Source organism: Rhinopithecus roxellana, chromosome 4 (genome assembly GCF_007565055.1).
Source record: "Rhinopithecus roxellana isolate Shanxi Qingling chromosome 4, ASM756505v1, whole genome shotgun sequence".
In the NCBI taxonomy this organism is placed as follows: domain Eukaryota; kingdom Metazoa; phylum Chordata; class Mammalia; order Primates; family Cercopithecidae; genus Rhinopithecus; species Rhinopithecus roxellana.
In genome coordinates this window covers 28175635-28197527 of record NC_044552.1, presented here as the reverse complement: position 1 = coordinate 28197527, position 21893 = coordinate 28175635, and the positions used below count along the sequence as shown (strand labels likewise).

The 21893-nt window shown below is 45.1% G+C and overlaps 1 protein-coding gene across 2 annotated transcripts in view; it reads left to right on the top strand.

Annotated features, from left to right (window-relative positions):
• ILRUN (inflammation and lipid regulator with UBA-like and NBR1-like domains) overlaps positions 1 to 21539 on the top strand; it is a 109224-nt gene extending 87685 nt beyond the window's left edge. For both annotated transcript variants that reach the window (XM_010358061.2, XM_010358060.2), the window contains one exon: positions 18218 to 21539. In XM_010358061.2, the coding sequence (XP_010356363.1) occupies positions 18218 to 18253 (36 nt within the window). In that variant the 3' untranslated portion in view covers positions 18254 to 21539. The remainder of the gene's footprint in view (positions 1 to 18217) is intronic.
• Positions 21540 to 21893: the final 354 nt, after the last annotated feature.

The following is a 21893-nucleotide window of genomic DNA, read 5'->3' as shown; positions in this document are numbered from 1 at the left end:
CAGCAACAACGCAAAAGCTCATCCCTTCTCCCCTTTCCCTACCCCCATCTTCATGTCCTGTGGATGTTGCTTCATCCACATTTATAATTTACTCCTGTCTCTCTGCTATAGTTTGGGTGTTGAAAGAGTGAAGTTCTTTACTTTTAATATTTATAAAAAAGAAAGAATGTTGCTCAATTATTTATTCTAAATATTGTTGTTGGGCTTTGTTTTATTTACCCTGTTTGCATGTCTTCTTGTTGATGTCTCTTCAGTCTTTTATAGCCCATCGACTTCCTTATCCACAATCCAGAGAGGTCCCAGTGATATTTTGACTTTTCAAATGTGGTGAATAAGTGAGAGAATTGTTTGTAGAGTTAACTGTGATTTTAAATATTCTGATTGTTGTGAGGCACTCTTCTAGGTGTTTGATTTCTTGATCTGTTTTCCTCTATGCCAGTTGATTAGTGTCTTCCATAGTTTGCTAAAGTGATGATGATTCCTGGTTGTTGGTTTTGGTTGGTTGAATAAAGCCCTCATGCTGGGAGTTCATTGTTGTAGGTGGTTCATGTGGTGGAGTCCTGTGAGCATTCCTGTGTATTCTTCTCTGAATAATAATGCTGCATATTAAGCCTAGCATCCTACCCATATTACCCCATAAACTGTTATGGCTGTCCTGGCTTCAATTCATGTTGGCATTCACCTTAAATTTTAAAAATAAAGTTTATGTTTATTTGAGGGGCAAGTGACTATGTTGTAAGAATGATATTTTTCTGACCAGTAGTTTTATTTTATTTTTATTTTTTATTTTTTCCAAGATAGGGTCTTGCTCTGTCACCGAGGCTGGAGTGCAGTGATGTAATCTTGGCTCACTGCAACCTCCGCCTCTCGGGTTCAAGAGATTCTCCTATCTCAGCCTCCCAAGTAGCTGGGATTACAGGCACCCACCACCATGGCTGGCTAATTTTTATATTTTTAGTAGAGACAGGGTTTCACTATGTTGGTTAGGCTGGTCTTGAGCTCCTGATCTCAAGTGATCCTCCCGCCTCGGCCTCCCAAAGTGCTGGGACTACAGACGTGAGCCACAGCGCCTAGCCCTTTTTTTTTTTTGAGACGGAGTTTTGCTCTTGTTGCCCAGGCTGGAGTGCAATGGCGTGATCTCAGCTCACTGCAACCTCTGCCTCCCGGGTTCAAGCGATTCTCCTGCCTCAGCCTCCCAAGTAGCTGGGATTACAGACATGTGCCACCACGCCCAGCTAATTTTGTATTGTTAGTAGAGACGGGGTTTCACCACGTTAGTCATGCTGGTCTCTAACTCCTGACCTCAGGTGATCCACCCACCTTGGCCTCCCAAAATGCTGGGATTACAGGTGTGAGCCCCCATGCCCGGCCTGACCAGTAGTTTAAATGTGGTCTAGATCAAGAGACAAATTAAGAAAACTGGTGATGTGAGTCCTCTTTCACATGCTCTAGTAGTAAAGACTTCTTTCAGTAGTAATAGCATAAGGAAGGATTGATTTATCGGTTGATTGGGTGGTCATTACAAAGGATTTTGTGGATTAGTGTTAATGGTATAGGACATAAGATAAGTAAATTGGCAAGAGAGTAAATTGCCTGTATTTGAGGAAAGACGTTTCACGTCTTAACGCTCTAATAAATAAAATATTTTCTTCTAAGCTCCTATTTCTCTAGTATTTTTTCTTGAATTTAACCCTCCAGAGTCTGTGACTGTTCTGAGTGGTAAATGGGCCAGCCCTGCGCTAAGCATACTTTGTTAGAATGAGAACTTGAGTCTGTTGGGTTTAATGGGAAAACTAACGTTGATTGAGGCAAAACAAACCAATTGCTCCTGTGCTTTCTCTGATGGAAGCTGCCTCACCCAACTACGAGCTTTCTGGCTTGGCCGTCACTGCAGTTTTAGGAGAGAGCTGTGCTGTTCCTGGCCAGGGCACTGCACTTGTCTTCTTGAATTGAGAGACCATTCATTGTTTTCCTCTCCTTTAGGGACTGATGCTTTTTAATCACCTCTGTGATGGTTGCACACAGTCATCACAGAAGGTTGGGAATCTTGGGCTGGTGTTTTCTGCCAGCTTTAATTGAGGTCCTACCAGGGGTTGCTTCTTTTGGAAGGACTGGACTAAGGTGAGGTTATTGACTTATTTCTTGAAGTTGATGAACTCCTGGTATTAATATGTTATCTAGTTTTTTTTCCCTGGACTTTGTAGGATCATTTAGAAGTAGCATTTACAAGAACTGTAGAGAAGAACTTCCCATTAGAGATAATATCCAAAAAGACTATTGACTATAATGCATTGAAAATGTGAAACTTAGATGCCAAAGAGAAATTGGAGTCTCCTTTTTTTCTTAATCTAAGCAGAATCCTAGAAAGCATTTATATGAAGCATCGAGCAGGTTCTCTGAAGGCATTTCTGGCTAAAGTTGAGTCAGCTCCACTCTAGCTCTTAGGGCTCCTTAGGAATAGAATAGGGTGTAGGAGGTAGTCATCAGTAAATATTCATACATCTGGGCACTGTTCAGAGCAGTGCACATCGTACATTAGGAGACTTGAGGAATAAAAGGATCCCTACCCACTAGGAGCCCACGGTACAGTAGGGGATATGAAACATGCACAAAGCAATTAGAGAGCAATTCAGTCAAAATGAAGTATGAATTTGGTCAGTAGAGAACAACACAGTCCAAATGTATAATCTGTGTTTTGGGGTGTGTGTGTGTGTGTGTGTGTGTGTGTGTGTTGTTTTTTTGAGATAGAGACTCACTCTGCCACCCAGACTGGAGTGCAGTGGCACAATCACAGCTCACTGCAGCCTTGACTTCCTGGGCTCAAGCGATCCTCCCATCTCAGCCTCCCGGGTAGCTGGGACTACAGGCTCATGGCACTACAGTTGGCTAATTTTTAATTTTTTTTGTAGAGATGGGGTCTCCCTATGTTGCCCAGGCTGGTCTTGAACTCTTGGGCTCAAGCGATCCTCTTACCTTGACCTCCCAAAGTGCTGAGATTATAGATGCAAGCCACTGCTCCCAGCCTATGTTGTATGTAATGGCTGAAAGGGTGCAGTAAGTTAGAGAAGCAGAGATGAAGTGGAGATGGAGTTGAAGGAAAGGGCTTTTCAGAGGATGGGTGAGACTTGGAAAGATGGACAGCAAGGACGCGGAGAACAGTTGAAGTGCCAAGGGCAGAGTGAGTAAGGGGCCTGCAGTCGCGAGGTATGGGTGATGGACAATGGGAGATAGGTTCAGTTGGTTGCAGTGTGTTTTTCTGATGAGTAGGGATTAAATAATTATACAAATTGACGTTGAAAAGAATTGGTTAAATGGAGGACATCTGTCATAAATATGAGTGGACATCTATCATAAATCTTTGCTAAATGTGAGCCTTAAATGCAGAGATAATCCTAAACATTTATATTTGGCTTGATAATATGTAATTTATTTATAAAGGCAGGCATGCTTGAGGTTCTGAAGTGTATACCTGACGAAGTGATGAGATCAGGTATATAGCAGAGTTATTTTTTAACTATTTGTATGGGCTAGGCGTGCTACCAAGTACTTTACATGTATCGTCTCATTTTTAGATGAGGAAACAAAGATGTAAAGATGATACGTTACATATATCATCTCATTTTTGGATGAGGAAACGAAAGCTTAGCTGGCTAAGTAACTTGCCTAGTATCACACAGCCAGTGAGAGGTAGAGCTGGAATTCAAGTCCAGGTGCCACATTACTAAAAGGTGTTTGATGGTAGGTGAACCTGAGCCTTCCCTAGATCCTCCTGTTGGGCTGGAGGTTGTGTTGGGGGAAAGCTTGCATTGAGTTGATGACCAGTAGTATCGAGGTGTGAATGAGGAGGAGTTTAAATAAGGTGCACAACCCTTATATAATCTGATCATTGACTATGGCATCTTTTGAAGAGCTCCAGTGTTTGCTGGGTCTTTAAAGTAGTGACTTCTTTTTCTGGTTGATAAAAAAGATAAAAGTATTTTTACACTGAAGGTACCCAAGCCATGTGGTGTTTATAGTAAATTAGCACCCTTTTATTTGTGAATGAGTGGAGAGGAAGAAAGAGACCTTTGGGGCTCTGGAATTGGGAAGTGTTTTCAGTTCAGCCCAGGTGCCATTTTGTTGTTGTTGTTTGTTTCTTTGTCTTTTGAGACAGGAGTTGTACTCTGTTGCCCAGGCTGGAGTATAGTGGCACGATCTCGGCTCACTGCAACCTTCGCCTCCTGAGTTCAAGCGATTCTCCTGCCTCAGTCTTTTGAGTAGCTGGGATTACAGGCACGCACCACCATGCCCAGCTAATTTTTTGTATTTTTAGTAGAGATAGAGTTTCACCATGTTGGCCAGGCTGGTTTCGAACTCCTGACCTCAAGTGATCTGCCCACCTCGGCCTCCCAAAGTGCTAGGATTACAGGCATGAGCCACTGTGCCTGGCTCAGGTGCCATCTTTATCGGCTCGGTAGGAGGGGTGCCTGAGGTGCTAGTGTCAGGGATCACTGATTTGGCAATAGATCTGATTAACTCCAGAGAAGTCCCTGCTTGCCATCAAGTCTGGGAAAGAACGTGATGCTCTGGAAGCCTATGACCACAGTTTTAGCAGGCAAGTAGTTTCCTGCTGCCTCCATAGTTACAATTTAACTTGCTAAGGTTGGTAGGATGAAGGTAAAAGATTGCTTTAGGCACCTGCACTATGAGGGCTGGGTGGATATGTCAACAGAATGGCACATCTGTCAGTGCCAGGAACTGGACACCCTGGAGTCCTTCCCAGCTGTTCTTGAGTCATCGTAAGCTCCCTGAACTCAGTGCTCTGTCCCTGGGGGGAACGCGTGCCCTAGCTGCATCCCACAACCCAAAGGGGTTTCTCCCTGTGGGGAGCTGTCAGAAGGAGTCAGAAAAGTAAGTATATGCTGACTCACCTCAAAGATTCATAAATCTGGCTCCCTGCTTTTGTTAGAAATTGGCTGGCCTTATTGTCAGCTCAGTTGTGACTGAACTATCTGTCCCAGATGAACAGTGAGATCAAGTACTGGTGAAGGCTAGAAAGTGTTTTAATTATCCCTTGTTATGTGATTAGCTGAAGAGCTTCTGATGATCAAGTCAGAGTAGGATGGGTGCTCACTCTGTTGACTCAAGGCTAACCTTGCTGTGAATTCTAGCACTGTGACTCATCTCTGGGGGGCCAGAGTAGCTTCTGTTTGGACAGTGCGAAACTGATGAAGAACAATTCACAGAGGTGTGGAAAGAGAAATAAAAGCCCTGTTAAAGTTACGTACACCTTTTTCTTATATGCCAGTAATTTTTAAGATTTCACTGTTTTCTAAGAAGGCCTTTACAGGGCAGTAAGACCCCAAATGGCCTGATTCAGGACAGCTGGGAATAAGAGTATGCCTGGCAGAATCGAGGGGCTGTTCTTTAGGACAGCTGCATGCTTTGCGTTCTTGCACTACAGGAGTAATGATTTACACTGGGAGCTGAAGAGGACCCCAAATTCACTTATTTTGTTTCTTGAAATATGGCTCTTATATTGTGTTTGTCCTTTCTTCAAAAAAAAAAAAAAAGTGTTTGAGGCTGGTATATGTCATATATTCCCCCTTTAAACTGGATTACAGTCTGAGCCACTGTTATTACTTCCATCAAATGCTGGTTCAGAAGGAGGAACTTATTATTATCTTTGTGGGGAGGTTCATCCCGCTTCTCCAGAGCCAGCCCTGCCAAGTGCCATCTGCTCGCGCGCTCGTGCTTGCTGGCTTGCTTTTGTGCTTATTCTCTTCCCCCACCCCCACCCCTTTCCTCTCTTGACAGTCATCCTGTAAAGCATTTTGTATCTGGAGCTAGCAGGACTCAGTCTGCTTCTGTTACATCAGAAATCAGCTCTTTTTCTCACCTGCTGCTATCTGTGTTGACTAAGGCATAGAAGAGTTCTTTTCTCTCCATCCAGGTGAGGGTTTAGAAACAGTAGTGGGGGCTGCTGGAGGAGGTTTGGAAAAGGCAGATCTTTTGTTCTATGGGCCTGGCAATGTAATGGCTTGTGGATCTATTATCTACTTTGAAATGGCCAAAAAGTTTAACGTAATAACAAGGGAAGGGTTTGGGGTGGCTTCGTGGAATTGGAACCAACATTTGCCCAGGTAGGTTGAGCAGAAGGCAGGTAGTTGGTGTCCTCAACTGGGCTAGTGCTTATGTGAGGCATTAAGAGGGCACCAGTGTAACCTTCCCACTGCCATGAAACCCTAGAATTGTCTTCATTCTCACATGCAGATCCTCTCCATGAGAGGTTCAAAGATGGTTCAAAGAGAAGCTAGATGGAAAATCGGTGTCACTTGGCCCTCTGGCAAGGAACAGGTAGTAAAAACACACTATTCTCATGCCAATGAAAGTATATTAATCAGAGCTGTAAAACTATCATTGATTGAGCACTTACGCACCAGGCGCTGTGCTGGGGACTTTTTTAAATTTAATTTTTATTATTAAAATTTATCAGTGTACGTAGTTTAAGGAACCAAGTAGTTCTACAAAGCTTATGGCAAAAAACACCAGTCACCTCCCTGCTTCCCAGCCTCCAGTTTTTATTCCCCAGAGACAATAGGCTTAGTGCTTGGTATGCATTACTTCATGTAGTCCACAAACAGTACCATGATAAAAGTGTTGTTATTATCACTCCTTTACTTATGGAGACTGGTTCAGTGATTTGCCTAATGTCGTGTACTGGGGTGATAAGACCAGGATACCAACAAAAGCAGTTATTTTTGACTGCTAAGCGTGCTCTGTTCTCTTAACATTGCACTGTGTTGCTTCCCAATTGCAGTGTTCAAGTGCACATTTTTATTAGCTGGGCCTACAGTTGTGGGCTTTCTGTAATGTACAGCTACATTTTAAATGAGGATCAAGGCAATTGTTGACCAAATATTATGTGACTTTACTATTAAACCTCTTCTCCCCACAAGCTATTGCTTTCTCTCTAGCCTCCAAGAAGGGAAAAGATTCCCTAGAAACCTTCGTAGTCACTTGGGTTTAGGTTTTTGTTGGCATTGAAATTTTCATTAACTCACTCTTGTTGCAGCAGATCTGTATTTTTGATGTCATACACACAAAAACCAAACCTGTCTATATTCCTTGATAGTGGCCACAAGATACAGTCTCTGGAGTCTTATTTTTCTGGGACAAATTAAAAATCTCTCTTTGAATGTACTGAGTATTTTAGAATTAGAACATACGTTAAGGGCTGTCCTACAGTTCCTTTAAAGTCGAGTTTTGTTTCTGTAAAGCCTATATGGAGAAACAATATTTTAGGCAGAGGATAACCAGTGCAAGCCCTGAAGTGGAAGTTTGCCTGGTGTGTTCAAGGGATAGCAGGGAGGCCAGTGCCTGGAGCAGAACCACAAGAGGGAGAGTAGAAGGAGATGAAATCAGGGGACAGAGACCAGATCGTGGAGCATTTTGTGGGTCCTTATAAAGTTTTGGGCTTTTGCTGAGGGTAAAGGGGATCCTTAAAAGGTTTTCAATAGAGGGGTAATATGTGTGACTTAATGCTATAAAAGGAGCACTCTGGCTCTTGTATAGTAAATACAGGGCAAGGGTAGGAACAGGAGGCCAAGAGGGAAGTTAATGCAGTCATCCAGGCAAAGAGTAAGAGTGGTTCAGATCAGGCTGGTGGCAGTAGAGGTAAGAGAAGTGGTCCATGTCTGGATCTATATTGTGTAGCTAGAGCTAACAGGATTTGCTAATAGGTTGGAAGGGGATGTAAGAGAGAATAAAGGATAACACCAGGGTTTTTGGCCTGAGCAACTAGAGGGATGGAGGTACCATCAATGGAGAGGGGAAAGGATGCGGTGGAAGTGAGGAAGAGATCAGGGTACCATTTTGGATACGTTGGATATTTATATAAACATCTAAATGGAGGTGTCAAGTGGGCTGTTGCATTTCCAAGTTGAATATAGAGTGTAGGAGAGAAGTCTAGGTGGAGATATACATTTGAGAGTTATGTCACATGGATGGCATCTAATGCTATAAGACTGAATGTGATTCCCTAAATGATCAGAGGTTAGAGTTTCTTAGCTGACTAAGACTGTTGACATTTTGGGCCAGTTAAGTCTCTCTTTTTTTTTTCTTAACAAGGCAAGGGTGTATGTGTCTTATGCGTTGTACAGTGGTTAGCAGCATTCCTGGCCTTTTACCCGCTAGATGCCAATAGTACCGCCCTCCCTCCCCACAGTGTAACAACCAGAAATGTTTCTTGACATTGCCAGATGGCCTCTGGGGGGCAAAATTCCCCCACTGGTGAACCTCTGGCATAATTAGAGGTCCAAGGACTGAGCTTGACAGTATCTATCTAACATGTAAACCATTTCATACTATCCATAGTGCCTTTACTGCTTTTATTCTTATTCTTCATTCACATTACTTGTGACTTATTCTTCATTCACTTTACTTGTGACTTTCATAGTTATAATCCTCATTTGAAAAAATAATAGGGAAGTATTATAAGTAACTTGCTCACATTCACACAGCAAATTAAAGGTGGGCTGCAGGCTGAATCCCGGGGATCCAGTTTGAGTCTGATGTGCTAGAACACACTACAATGAGGTTTATTGGCAAGTGAAGTTTGTTGGCTATTCTCTGGAGGTAGTTTATACACTTAGTGTCAGGTCGTAGAGACCTCTTCGTTCATTTGTAGGAACTGCAAAAGAATGTGAGGCCGGTAGGAAGCAACACAGAGCAACCAAGAGACCTGTCCCAGTTGGCCGGCAGATTAGCACACTCTGTACCAGAAGGGACTTGCCAGGAGACTCTGGGCTTAATATTTTGATGATTCTCTTTTGAAAACCCAGAAGAGCCAGTAAAGCCCTCCCAGCCTTGCTGATGTTTACATTGGCATGAATGTTGTGTGCATTTTTTAAATAAATTAAGCAAACACTATGGGCCTTAGAAAATGTCTTTTGTTGTTTGTAACATTACTATCTGAGAATAAAAAGTATCTCCAGGAACTTTCCTTTTTGTACCTCAGTAGCTTCCAAGCTGTCCAGCTCTATTTTATTTGCTTTGGGCTCTGGGCATTGTTTTAGATTGTTCTAATGCTATGCACTCTTGTAGCTGAAGCAGAGCTAATGTTCCCAAGATTGCCAGCATATTTTATTTTGGCTATAAGGGCTCATTCTCTTCCCCATACTCTGAATTCAGCATTTTAATTTCTGATGAAAGTTCTCAAAGTAGGACTAGTGAAATTATTGGTTCAAACAGATAAATATAATTCAGAAGTGTAAGAATGGCTCCTGGTATAGATGCTCAGGTTTCAAATGACTTGTTCTCAGCTAAGTCTGCTTTAATTGTATTCCAGCAGGACCAGAACAAAATGTAAGGTTAAGAACTGTTGTATCTCAGGAAAAATGGGAGCTTCCTTAGAGCTGTGGGTGTTCCCCTGCAAAGGTTTGAGGGTCTTGAACTTTTTGCTGTGATTTCACTGCCTAAGGGCCAGTTAAACCCGTTTGCTTTACACAGTCAATAATATTGACTGATATTATGCAGTCAATAATATTGACTGATATTTTTTCAGTCAGTAAGTGAGGTCTCCTGGGTGCTCAGCCACTAATCCCTATCTTCAAAGAATTTACTATCTGATAACATAGATGTGACTAATCCATAGGAAAGAAGAAGAGCCAGTGAAGATCAAGTATGTTGAGTTCTAGTTGACTTTTAAGTGATCATAGGAATTTGGGGACGGCCAAAGCAATAAGGCTTGGAGTAATCAGGAAAGTGATCCCTTGATGGAGGATGGATTCAAACTGAATTGGAGGGAAGAAGAACCACATGCAGGAAGGCTCAGAGGCAACCACAGGCAGGGTGTGTTCACAGGACACTGGCCAGCTTGGCCGTGGTGAGTGAGGTGTGCTTAAAGAGGGTGGGGTGCATTTTGGAGGAAGACCTTTAGAGACGGATGTGCTTAAGAGGGTCCGGGGCCATGCATTAGTTGGGCGCCCGGCTAGTTTTATGTATTTTTTTTTTTTTTTTTTTTTTTTGAGACGGAGTCTCGCTCTGTCGCCCAGGCTGGAGTGCAGTGTCCGGATCTCAGCTCACTGCAAGCTCCGCCTCCCGGGTTTACGCCATTCTCCTGCCTCAGCCTCCCGAGTAGCTGGGACTACAGGCGCCCGCCACTTCGCCCGGCTAGTTTTTGTATTTTTAGTAGAGACGGGGTTTCACCGTGTTAGCCAGGATGGTCTCGATCTCCTGACCTCGTGATCCGCCCGTCTCGGCCTCCCAAAGTGCTGGGATTACAGGCTTGAGCCACCGCGCCCGGCCTATGTATTTTTTTTTAGTAGAGACGGGGTTTCACCGTGTTAGCCAGGATGGTCTCGATCTCCTGACCTTGTGATCCGCCCGCCTCGGCCTCCCAAAGTGCTGGGATTACAGGCTTGAGCCACCGCGCCCGGCCTGGAAGACCTTTAAAAGCCAAGCAAAGGAGAGTTAACATTTAATATGAAAGGAGAGAGTGCCAGCAATGCTTTTGAGTAGGGGAGTGGCAAGACAAAACCAAATATAGCTGAAAGGAACCAAGAAGGAGAGAGACAGCTTATTCTCTTCCCTTAATCCAGCAGCCATTATGGGAGCTGTTGCCTGTCAATTAATTGTAAGATACACAGTGGAGATGATGGCTTGTAAGGAAAGGGTAGTTGACAGAAAGTTACAGGAACTTGAATGGAAATTCTGAGAGAAAGTTGGACCGGCAGCCTCACCGTGTGTCCTAGCAGGGTGGCTACATGACTGGGAACTTGAATAAGCTTCTCTCATGTGGGTGTCCTCCCCAGTGAGACTCTTACTGATTCTTTCTTCCTTTTTAGGAATTTCCTCTACCCTAGGAGAGTTCTGTATAACAGCATCCTACCTGGATTCTAGCACACTTGCTATTACATCAGATCTTTGGAGCTAGAATTCTGAAGCACAAATAGCTTTTTTCTGAAATCTTTACTAAAAGGGGAAGTCACATTCAGCTAGGATCCTCTACCTCCATGTAGAAACTTCGAATAATGTGTTTTCATTCACAATTATGTTTGAGTTTTATTCTTCATGGTTTTTAAAAAATTTGTAAGGGGAGTAGGGGTGGGTGAAGGCTGTGGGAGTTGCCTTTTGCCATGGGGGACTTTGGATGGATAGGAGGATGGATGACAGGGAGGATGTATGGAAGGATGAGGGATGGAAGGATGGATGATAGAGGAAGGATGGAGGGATAGATGATGAAGGGTTGGATGAATGGGTGAAGGGAGGATAAATCGGTAGGTGAGAAGTTCCCCAACAGGACTGTAGAGATAAGAGCAGCAGAAAAACTATTACAGAGGCAAATAAAAAAAGTTGTTTTTAAAGAGCTTTAAAAATACATTCAGCACACTAATAACTGAGTTAAATGTTTCAGCACAATCAGAAGGCCTGGTTGAACTGAGCTTGCCCTGTCATCAGCCCCTGAGCATAAAAGTAGGGTTTTTTCCTATTCTTTGACTGGTTCTCACGCTCATTCTCAGCCAGTGCATCAAATACATCTTTGAATTTTGGGAGACTGTCACATGCAAGTGACTTGAACAGGCCAAGTGTGGTGGCTCACACCTGTAATCCCAGCACTTTTGGGAGGCTGAGGTGGGTGGATCACCTGAGGTCCAGAATTCTAAACCAGCCTGGCCAACGTGATGAAATCCCATCTCTACTAAAACTACAAAAACTAGCTGGGCATGGTGGTACCTGTAGACCTGGCTACTTGGGAGGCTGAGGCAGGAGAATTGCTTGAACCCAGGAGGTGAAGGTTGCAGTGAGTCAAGATCACGCCTGTGCACTCCAGCCTGGGCAGGAGAATCACTTACTTGAACCCAGGAGGTGGAGATTGCAGTGAGTCGAGATCGTGCCTGTGCACTCCAGCCTGGGCAACAGAGCGAGGCCAATGTTAAATCATCTACAGAAGTCCTTCTCTCATGCTGATGTGGCCCTGCTATGCCACCAGCAAGCCTCCCGGAGGTAGTCAGAAGGCACTAAGGAAAGGGCCCTGGTTTGTACATTCCTGAGAGAGTGCTCATTGCCCTGCTCATTACTCCAGTACAGACTTAATTTTATTTCTAGTTAATGAGAGACTAATGGGTTTGATCAGGGCCTAGTCAGTTTCTGGCCCTTGCCAGCCAAGCCAGGCCTGTGAGCAGGGCCTCACCACACAATGTTTGCAGTACACAATCAGGACAGGACTTAGTACTAAACCCTGTATTCTTCTGTGTTTGTATTCAGTGTACGTAACTGATACAAAAGGAGCACTAGGAGGGAGAAGCACTGACCAGGACTGACCCAGGAAATGAGGAGGAGGAGGGTCCTTATGGTGTTATCTGATAATGCCATCAGTATACACCGAGAGAGCATATTATTTCTCAGCCATACAGCAAACCTGCTTGTCTTTTTATTAACCTGTGTGAACCTTCTTATTTATTTAAATCAAATCACAAATAAAAGCAAAATAAAGACAGGTATGTGAAAGTCCTGTGTTGTGATTTATCTAAACAACAAGCTTTCATGTAGAGAAAGAGTAACGCAAAAAACTCTCAACGAGATATCCTTTTTTTCATTAGCAATTTCAGCCTTCTTTTTTTTCCTGGAATGTTGAAAAACGGGCTGACTCACCAGTCAGTGTATTTCATAATTCATTCATTCATTTTACTTGAGTCTACTGTGTGCAAGGCAGAAATAAGTATCAGGAACAGCTTCTGTCCTCATAGAAGGGCAGCCTACTCTTCTGATAGCACTGCCCTGCCTACTGATGAAAATAGGTGAATACAGGTTAAAAAAAAAAATCTAACTGAAATAGAATGATTGCCTGTTTTTTAGTACTTTGGCATACAGTTAATGTTTTCTATCAGTGACACTTTTTTTAGTACTCCTTTTTGGAAAGGTTATTTTGACTTCTGTATAATTTTAGGAAGGACTCTAAGATATTGCAGGTTTACTCTCACATAGGATAAGTGATAACCAAGTCACTGGCTAGGAGTGATTCGACAGACACAACTATAAATGATTGTGTAAAACAAATCAGAGAGACAGTTATTTTTAGGTTTGCTTTGAGGGCAGGATTATAAGTACAAGATCTTAAATTTTCCTTTTAGGAGATTGTTAAGGATGAGACTGAGCTCATCTTTATGTCTGTGAATGTTCTCTAACAATAATTTAGAGCTGAGCACAGTGGCTCATGCCTGTAATTACAGCACTTAGCCAAAGTGGGAAGATGATTTGAGGCCAGGAGTTCAAGACCAGCCTGGGCAACATAGCGAGGACCACTCCCCCCTACCCCCCCCCCAACCAAAAAAAAATTTTTTTTAATTTTAGGAAATTAGCCAGATAATGGCTTGCAGTAGTTATTATTGCATTGTGGAGATGCAGTTCAGGACTTGGCCCAACTATTGTAATAATTCAGCTGGCCTAAGGCAAAAGTCTGTTTCCCAACACTGGCGAGCAGGAGGCGTTGCTGCCTTAGCTAATGACTGTGGAACCTGTGGAGCCTCTGTGCTTTAAGAAGGCTTGCCTGCTCTCTAGCCAAGTTGAACTTAGGTCCCCATGCTCATTCCTATGATAGCTGGTCAGTGAAAGCTTAGGGAAAGCTGAGGCAAAACAAGCAACACCTCAGCCCCTATGGACCTGAACAGTTTCATATCCCCTAGCAGATGTGGGGCTGTTCAGTGTAGCCTTTGGAAACCCATTTCTGTGTAAGTAGTGTATGCCCTGGGCAACTGGCCTTTAGACCTGGAGTCAGATACCAGAGTTTTTTTCTGAGTTTGAGTATTTATAGCCTCCATTAGCGTGGACAAATCAGTCTTGCTGCTGGTCCCTGTGTGATAGGACATGATTCTTCCTAGAGGGGAGTGGCTTTCTGCATCAAGCTTACTGGGTTTTTTGATTTTGTTTTTGTTTTGAGACAGAGTCTTGCTCTGTCGCCCAGGCTGGAGTGTTGTGGCGCAATCTCAGCTCACTGCGAGCTCCACCTCCTGGGTTCCTGCCATTCTCCTGCCTCAGCCTCCCAAGTAGCTGGGACTACAGGCGCCCGCCACCACGCCTGGCTAATTTTTTGTATTTTTTAGTAGAGATGGGGTTTCACTGTGTTAGCCAGGATGGTCTCGATCTCCTGACCTCGTGATCCACCCTCCTTGGCCTCCCAAAGTGCTGGGATTACAGGCGTGAGCCACCACACCTGGCCTCACTGGGTTTTATAATCAGGATGATGGCTTCGATTTTTGCTTGAGTCAAAGTTGAATTCAGGGTTCTCTGATACCATCTAATGCATCTGCCCTTTGATCTATTTTCCTTATTAGTAGTGGTACAAGTGTAACAGGAGGTATTTCATTGATTCCACGTTAGCTAAAATATTCGGCATCTGCTTTTACTGCAGATAAAAGTTGAAGAGTTGCTAGGCCCCAGAAGAGAGTGAATGTTACCTCTATTGCCAAATCCTACTTTTAGGCTGGGATTGTCGTTGGCTACCAGAACCCGTTACACCAGGTCTTAGAACTCCAGTGGAGGCCGGGCGTGGTGGCTGAAGCCTGTAATCGCAGCACTTTGGGAGGCTGAGACGGGCAGATCACGAGGTCAGGAGATCGAGACCATCCTGGCTAACACGGTGAAACCCCGTCTCTACTAAAAATACAAAAAACTAGCTGGGCGAGGTGGCAGGCGCCTGTAGTCCCAGCTATTTGGGAGGCTGAGGCAGGAGAATGGTGGGAACCCGGGAGGCGGAGCTTGCAGTGAGCTGAGATCGTGCCACTGCGCTCCAGCCTGGGCGACAGAGCTAGACTCCGTCTCAAAAAAAAAAAAAAAAAAAAAAAAAAAAAAAAAAAGAACTCCAGTGGAATCTGAAACGTGGATGGGCCTCCCATTTTGAAAGTACCTCCATCCAGAAGGTACCGCCATGGTCTTCCCACTTGGCCTACTGCCATAGGACTCCCCAGACAAGGTGTTCTTGGAATCTTTGCCAGGTTTTTCCTCTACAGCTGGTGTCATGTTGCCTGTGTTCTGTGATCCACATGAGACACCTATGATCCTGCATGTGGGGAGTCTAGATTGTAAAATAGGTTCCAAATAGAGTCGGCACCCTCTCTCTTCCTTGAAGTGATGGTAATTAATTTGGGGGTAAGGAAAATAGAGCTTGTTCATCAAACCATTTTTCTGTTCCACTTAACAACAACTCTAATACGTAGTTCACTGAGTAAAAGAGAATTAGGTAGCATTTTTCTTCATAAAAGGCATGGAACATCAGTAAATAGAGGATCAACAATAACCATAATCTAAACTAGTTAAATACCACACTGAACGGTCTGAGGGCCAGGGCACTCAAACAAAAATCTGAAAATGCACATGTCTTTATTCCTTTTGCTGCCAGTTGCATAGAACCTGCTTTATTTATCTGTTAAGTGGGAATATACAACAGCTTTTTGGCAAAGTCACAAACTCCCTTCTTCAAGTATTCTAGACAAATCACAAGGCCAGTACTTGCTTTATAAAGGCCCACATGAAGTGTGTAGAGCTTTGAACTGGAAAGCAGTTACATTTAGGGTAAAGGAGTAAATATTTCATAGGAAACATGCTGTTTGTTTTTTGAGTTTTCTCTTTTCTTTATTAAATGTATTATTTTTTTCCTAACTCTCAGAACCTGTGACTTTGTTTTATTTTTAAAAGAGAAGGTCTTACTCTGTCTCCCAGACTGAAGTACAGTGGCATGATCATAGCTCACTGCAGCCTCGACCTCCTGGGCTCAAGTGATCCTCCGGCCTCAGCCTCCTGAGTATCTGGGACTCCAGCCATGTGTCGCCATGTCCAGCTAACTGAAAAAAAAATTGCATGTGGAGATGGAGTCACACTGTGTTACCCACACTGTTCTCCCAACTCCTCACCTCAAGCAGTTCTCCCGCCTCGGCCTCCCAAAGTACTGGCATTGTAGACATAAGCAACCATACCTAGCCAGGTTTTCTTTTTGTGGTGCATTTTTTTTCCTGCACAGAGACATTTGAGCATTGTATTGGTTCTAACCCTTCAGGGAATTGAAGCTTTTGTTGCTTTTCTTGGGTAGTTCCAGATGAATGATTGTTGTTGGGAGCTGCTGAGTCAGGGCAGCTTGTTTTAAGCTGCTTTACTTTCTATTAGGTTGGTGCAAAAGTTAGTGCGTTTTTTGCCATTAAAAGTAATGGCAAAAGCCAGATGTGGTGGCTCATGCCTGTAATCCCAGCACTTGACTCTGTCTCGAAAAAAAATAAAAATAATGGCAAAAACTGCAATTACTTTTGCACCAACTTGATACCTCTGATGTATGTGACCCTCCTACTAGGCCTTGCAAAATGGAATCTGAGAGCCTTTTGCTGCCCCAGCCCACACTTGCTTGAGTGAGTGGATGCTGTGGCTGCTGAGATGGTTGGAGCCATAGCTCGTCTGCTAGAGGCATGGTTGGCTCGGGCTGACAGCCATGTGGCATTTTGGCAAATGCCAGCTGCTTCCCTCACCAGTGCTGCTCCCTTAATCAGGTTGCCTCACCTCTCTGAGCTTTGAGACCATACTTGTCTCCTTGGATCTTTGTGAGGGTAAAGAGAACGTGTTAGGTGCTACTGTAGCACCTGGCACGTAGTGGATGCCCCATTGGTGTTGGCCTGTCCGTTCCCCAAATCATCTCAGGATTTTTTGTTTAGTTTAGTGATACCACCAAGCAACTAGAGACATTACTTCTGGTTTTGGGAGGCTTTATATGGAAAAACAGAAAGCAGGGATTGGGGAGGAAGCACACGTCATGGTCCAGCATGTTCATGGTTCGTGCAGCTGCTTTTGATGTTGGCGTATCTTGATGTCTCATTCTTATGAGGGGAAGCAAGACTGTGAAGCTTCTTCCGCTCAGCCAAGCAGCATAGAAAGTGCCTTTGGGAAGTTGGAATAAACCTTATCATGTGGCAAGGGAGAGCTAGTTTGGGGAGAAGTAATACTGCAGTCCATCAGATTTGGTTTTGAATCTTGGCTCTGCCTCTTACCACGTGATTTTTTTTAAAAAAAATGAGACAGGATTGGCTGTCTCACACCTGTAATCTCAGCACTTTGGGAGGCCGACGGGCGGATCACGAGGTCGGGAGATCGAGACCATCCTGGCTAACACGGTGAAACCCCATCTCTACTAAAAATACAAAAGATTAGCTGGGCGTGGTGGCGGGCACCTGTAGTCCCAGCTACACAGGAGGCTGAGGCAGGAGAATGGTGTGAAACTGGGAGGCGGAGCTTGCAGTAAGCCGAGATCTCACCACTGCACTCCAGCCGGGGCGACAGAGCAAGATTCCGTCTCAAAAAAAAAAAAAAAAACTGAGACAGGATTTCCCTCTGTTGCCCAGCCTGGAGTGGTGCAGTCGCGTAATCATGGCTTATTGCAGCTTTGACCTTCCAGGTTCAAGTGATCTTCCCACCTCAACCTCCCAAGTAGCTGGGACCATAGACATGTGCCATCATGCCTGGCTAATTTTTTAAAAAAATTTTATAGGCATGGGTTCTGACTATGTTGTCCAGGCTAGTCTCGAGCTCCTGGGGTCAAGTGATCCTCCTACCTTGGCCTTACGAGGTCCTGGGATTATAGGCATGAGCCACTGTACTTGGCCTAACCACATGACCTTGAACAAGTCTTAGTCTCTGCAGTAAAATGGGTATCAGTGAAACAGGTGTTATAATACTCACCTGGCTTTTAGGGCAGAGGTAAGGATTAAAGGCAATGTAGGATTAGCCCCTAGTACTGTGCCTGGGACCTAGGTGCTAAATAAATAGTTGCTGTTTCTGTGTTTTTGCTGATACATGTGTTGTTAGCTAGCGGTAGCCTTACATCTGAAGTTAAGGTGCATAGAATGGCATATAAGGATCTTTAGCAGAGTGGTTGAGACACTTTTGTCAAGAAGAAAATAGGAAAGCTTTGTGGCCTGGGTGAAGGAAGTTTGGCACTGACTGATCGACCATCTGAAAGATTGGGGAGTTATCTCTCTACCGTCCCCTCTCTTTGGATGGTATGATTCAGTGAGAAACTTAGCAACTTGAAATGTACTAATCTTTGACCTGCTGAGGTTTTGTATGGCAAAGGCCCTCAGGCCTTGTCTGTGGATTGGGGCTTCCTTGTGACTCACTGGGAACCAGAGATTCTTGCACTTGGTTTGGTTGTCAAGTTGCACTGCTATGTCTACCATCACTGACTATCTTCACTCTCTTCCAGGGGCTCCATGGGCCTTACCCCTTCGGCCAGTCTTAAACGGGTGTCAGCAAGAAGAAAAATTAACAAAAGACAGAAGGCCTGACTTTGGGGGGTTAGGGCAAGGGGTTCCTCTGGATTGCAGACCACATCGCACAGACCCCTGGCTCTGACCCCCTCTCATCCCGGAAGAAGAGGAAGAAGCAGAACAGACTAGTTTTGAGTAAACTCAGTATGCATGTGTGAATGCTGAATCACAGGAATGGTGTTGAGGCTACCAAGAAGAAATCCATGCAGCCACTTTGGGTTTTGTTATAGGCATCAGTCTAACAAGTCATTAGGTCACTCGGGAAGGGGGAAAAAGTTTAAAATGGGGGAAAAAAGCCATCTTTTTAAACAAAAATTATTTTGCCTACAGAGAGGTTGTAGTTTTGAACACATGTTAATTTTTTTCCCTCTTTCCCCACTTTTCTTTTTTTAAATAAGGGGTAACATATTCTTTATAGAATAGTGCTTGCTCTGGAAGAGATTCAGGTGAAAAGTTGGCGTGGCATGTTTGAGGACTCTGCGGATCAGTGCTATAGGAGTACATCTGCCGTGCCACATGACTCCAGAAGTCTCTGACCCCATTTGTTTTTAATGGCATCAACCAATGAGTTATCACCCTTTTCCTCCTCTTTTCTCTTAATCTTCTGTTGATTTACACCTTTGACATTTGTATTCATCAACCCTGTGGCTTGTTAGCATCAGAACCTCTCTGAAGACCAAACTTCCCTGTGTGGCCAGGAGAGGAAGCCTTGAGGATAGATCTCGGGTGACGTGGGATTTTCTAAGCCCGAGAGGTGTCCTTCTGCACACCCTTGTAACAATTCAGATTGCTTTTCTTCCATGTTTCTCTTGGCAGAGAGAAATGCCATCATGCTTACTGCTCTTTTGGATTCTTCATGCAGTAGCTTCCCATTTGCTCTGGGAACAGTGCCTCTGTGCTGGTTATACGTATGCACCACGTGTGCACGCACGGGTGTTGGTGCAACTCGCCAGCAGGTGTGCAGCAGGCAAGCTTGAAGGTGGCCCATGCTTCTCTGTTGTCACACAACTCCTTTCCCTGTTTCCCTTCATTTGTCCTCTGTGATATTTTCACAACCTGTTAGTGGAGGCTGAGCTGTAGAGGTTGGAAAATACAGCCCCAAAAGGGGAATTTGTCATGGGGAAGGGCCAGCCACTGACTACTTGATCTTGGAGACCACATTTAGATGGAAATGAGAGGACCTCCACAGCCCTGCCTCCCTGCCAGGATGCTAGGTTATTGGCTGGGAGGTGGGCAAGTGGCAGCCCAGCTGAAGCAAGAGGTTGATTGGCTGGCTGCTCACTCAGGCAGGTGGCCCCCCGGCATCCTGTGGATTCTGAGCAGGTTGAGATGTGGATATCTCCATGGGAAGCTTGAACCAGGCTAGAACAGCTGTCTGCCAAAGATACAAGAATATGCAAAGTCCCTCTTCTCTTCTCACCCCCCTCCTTCCCTCAAGTCTTAGTTGGTTTGAGAGCCAGGGATATGGATCCAGGGTGCTGTTGCAGGGTCACCTGCCTGTTACCACACCCCCATCCAGCTGGGTTGTGGGTGAGGGTATGAGACAGGCAGGGAGACCAGGTGATGAGTGGCTGCAAGGAGTCATATAGCCTGGGTGTGGGTGAGGGTCTGCCTGCCTGTTTCTGTCTGGGTGTCTGAGTTCCAAAAAATGTGTGTTGTTTGTTCCTCCTCATCCTCTTCTGAGACTGTTGTTTTTTTAAAGCTTGAATGTGGGAGAAAAGCTTGTGTGAAATTCCCTCTTCACCTCCCCACCCCCCCAAAATAAAAGGGGGCATAAACTTTATTCCACTGGAGAAGCCCTAGGGGTGGGTGGAGCCAGCCTGCTGAGAAGTGTGGTGCAGCTGGGTCTGGGACTCGACTAGAGCTTACTCTGGAGCACCTACTTCCTGTGTGCATGGGAGTGTTCCATTCCCTAGCAGAGCAGAGGGAAGTCTCTGCCAGGTGCCCGCGCCACAGGCCTCAGGATGGCTTTTTGTCTGAGGGCCTCATTAGGCCCAGACTGCTGCTGCTGGTACCAGTCTCCTGAGACACTGCCTCCCTGGACCCCATGCATGCCCAGCTGTTCTTACTGCTTAGAAACCTTGAAGTAGCACATCTCCACTGTCCCTGGCAGGATTGTGGGAGGCTTCACAACCCCTGCTTTCCTGACTTCCTCATCTGCCCAACACTGGGTGCCCCTTCCCAGTTTCCCAGCAGGGGCTTCATGGGCCACCATCAGTGGGTCTGGGTCTGCCAGAGTCGTCTTGCTCTTCCTCTTGCTTCTAGGCAACCACACTTGGCAAGTTAAACGTCCCAAGCACCTTGTCTCCCTTCCCAAGAACAAACCATTTATGTGCACATCCTTGGAGGTGAGGTGAGCTCCTTGCAGAGGGCCAGAGGAAGTGCAGGTCATGGAATGCAGGCAGAGGGGTCCATGGCTTCCCCAGCCCAGGGAGGGTATCAGCATCTTTCATTCTCTCTCTCCTCACTGGTATGGGTTCAGAGCAATGCCTAGAGCCCCTCTCTGCTCCCCTGCCTAGTGGAGCGGTAGTGGCTACCTCTCAGCCCCAATAGTCCCTGCTCTTCTTAGAATCTTCACCAAGTGGCAGGCTACCTCTGGGCAGGACCACCTGCGTGTGGCACCCAGGAGGTGAGGCAGACACCATGGTTAGATGTCTGAACCCAGTTGGGGAGACAGAGGGGTTCAGACTTGGGAAGAATCTGTCAGTGTGCATGGAGTGAGGTGTGTGTGTGTGGATGGATGTGCACGTGTGCATGCCTTTTTTCTTTTTGCCATGAGGACAGTTGAATTTGGGGCGTTTTTTCTGCAAGAAGCAGTCAGCCTTCTCTCCCCCATAAGGACTGGCTGTAACCTTAAGCCCATCAAAGTTACTTCCAGCCTGGAGAGAACCTCACCAAACAGCTGGTGTGGCCTGAGGGTGGTCATGGTGGGAAATGGGCATGAGAATAAATACCTCCCCAAATTCAATCTGAGCCCAGCAGGAGAGGATGATAGGGTTGCCAGGGCTCAGAAGTGCAAGCTGATTCCCCACCCCACCCCGCCTCACCGCACCTTTCCTTTGTTTCCTTGGGTGAATGCAGGAGCAGCAGTGGCTGCCCTTCCCACCTGGACAGTGGTGTGTGTAGAAAGCCAGCTGGATGTTTGTGGTGGGGCCTCATGGTGCCTAGGAGGAGATAAAGATGAGGAGGTTTTTCCTTATTGTATAAATGAATATTTGTATGATTAAATTAACACACACACCAAAAAAAAAAAAAAAAGCTGTTTTCATGTGTGTTGGTGAGTTTTATTGAACCCTCAAGCCTCCTGTAAACTTGTGTGGCCCCATAATGGCTCCGTGATGTGTACTGTTTGGTCTCTGGGCCTTTCCCTTTTGCAGATGGGAAAACTGAGACCCTGAGGTTCATCATATGTTATGGAAATTAGTCCTGGGTTTATAATGGGATCTTCTGTGCTTTCTGCTGCCCAGTGACCAGGAAGGTAATGCACCTGCCTCCAAATGACCTGTAGGTCACCAGGGTGCCATGCCTCTGTTGATCACTACTGTATCTCCAGCACAAATAAATACCAGCCAAGTTAACACTGATCAGCCAGCAAGCATTGTTTGGGTTCCC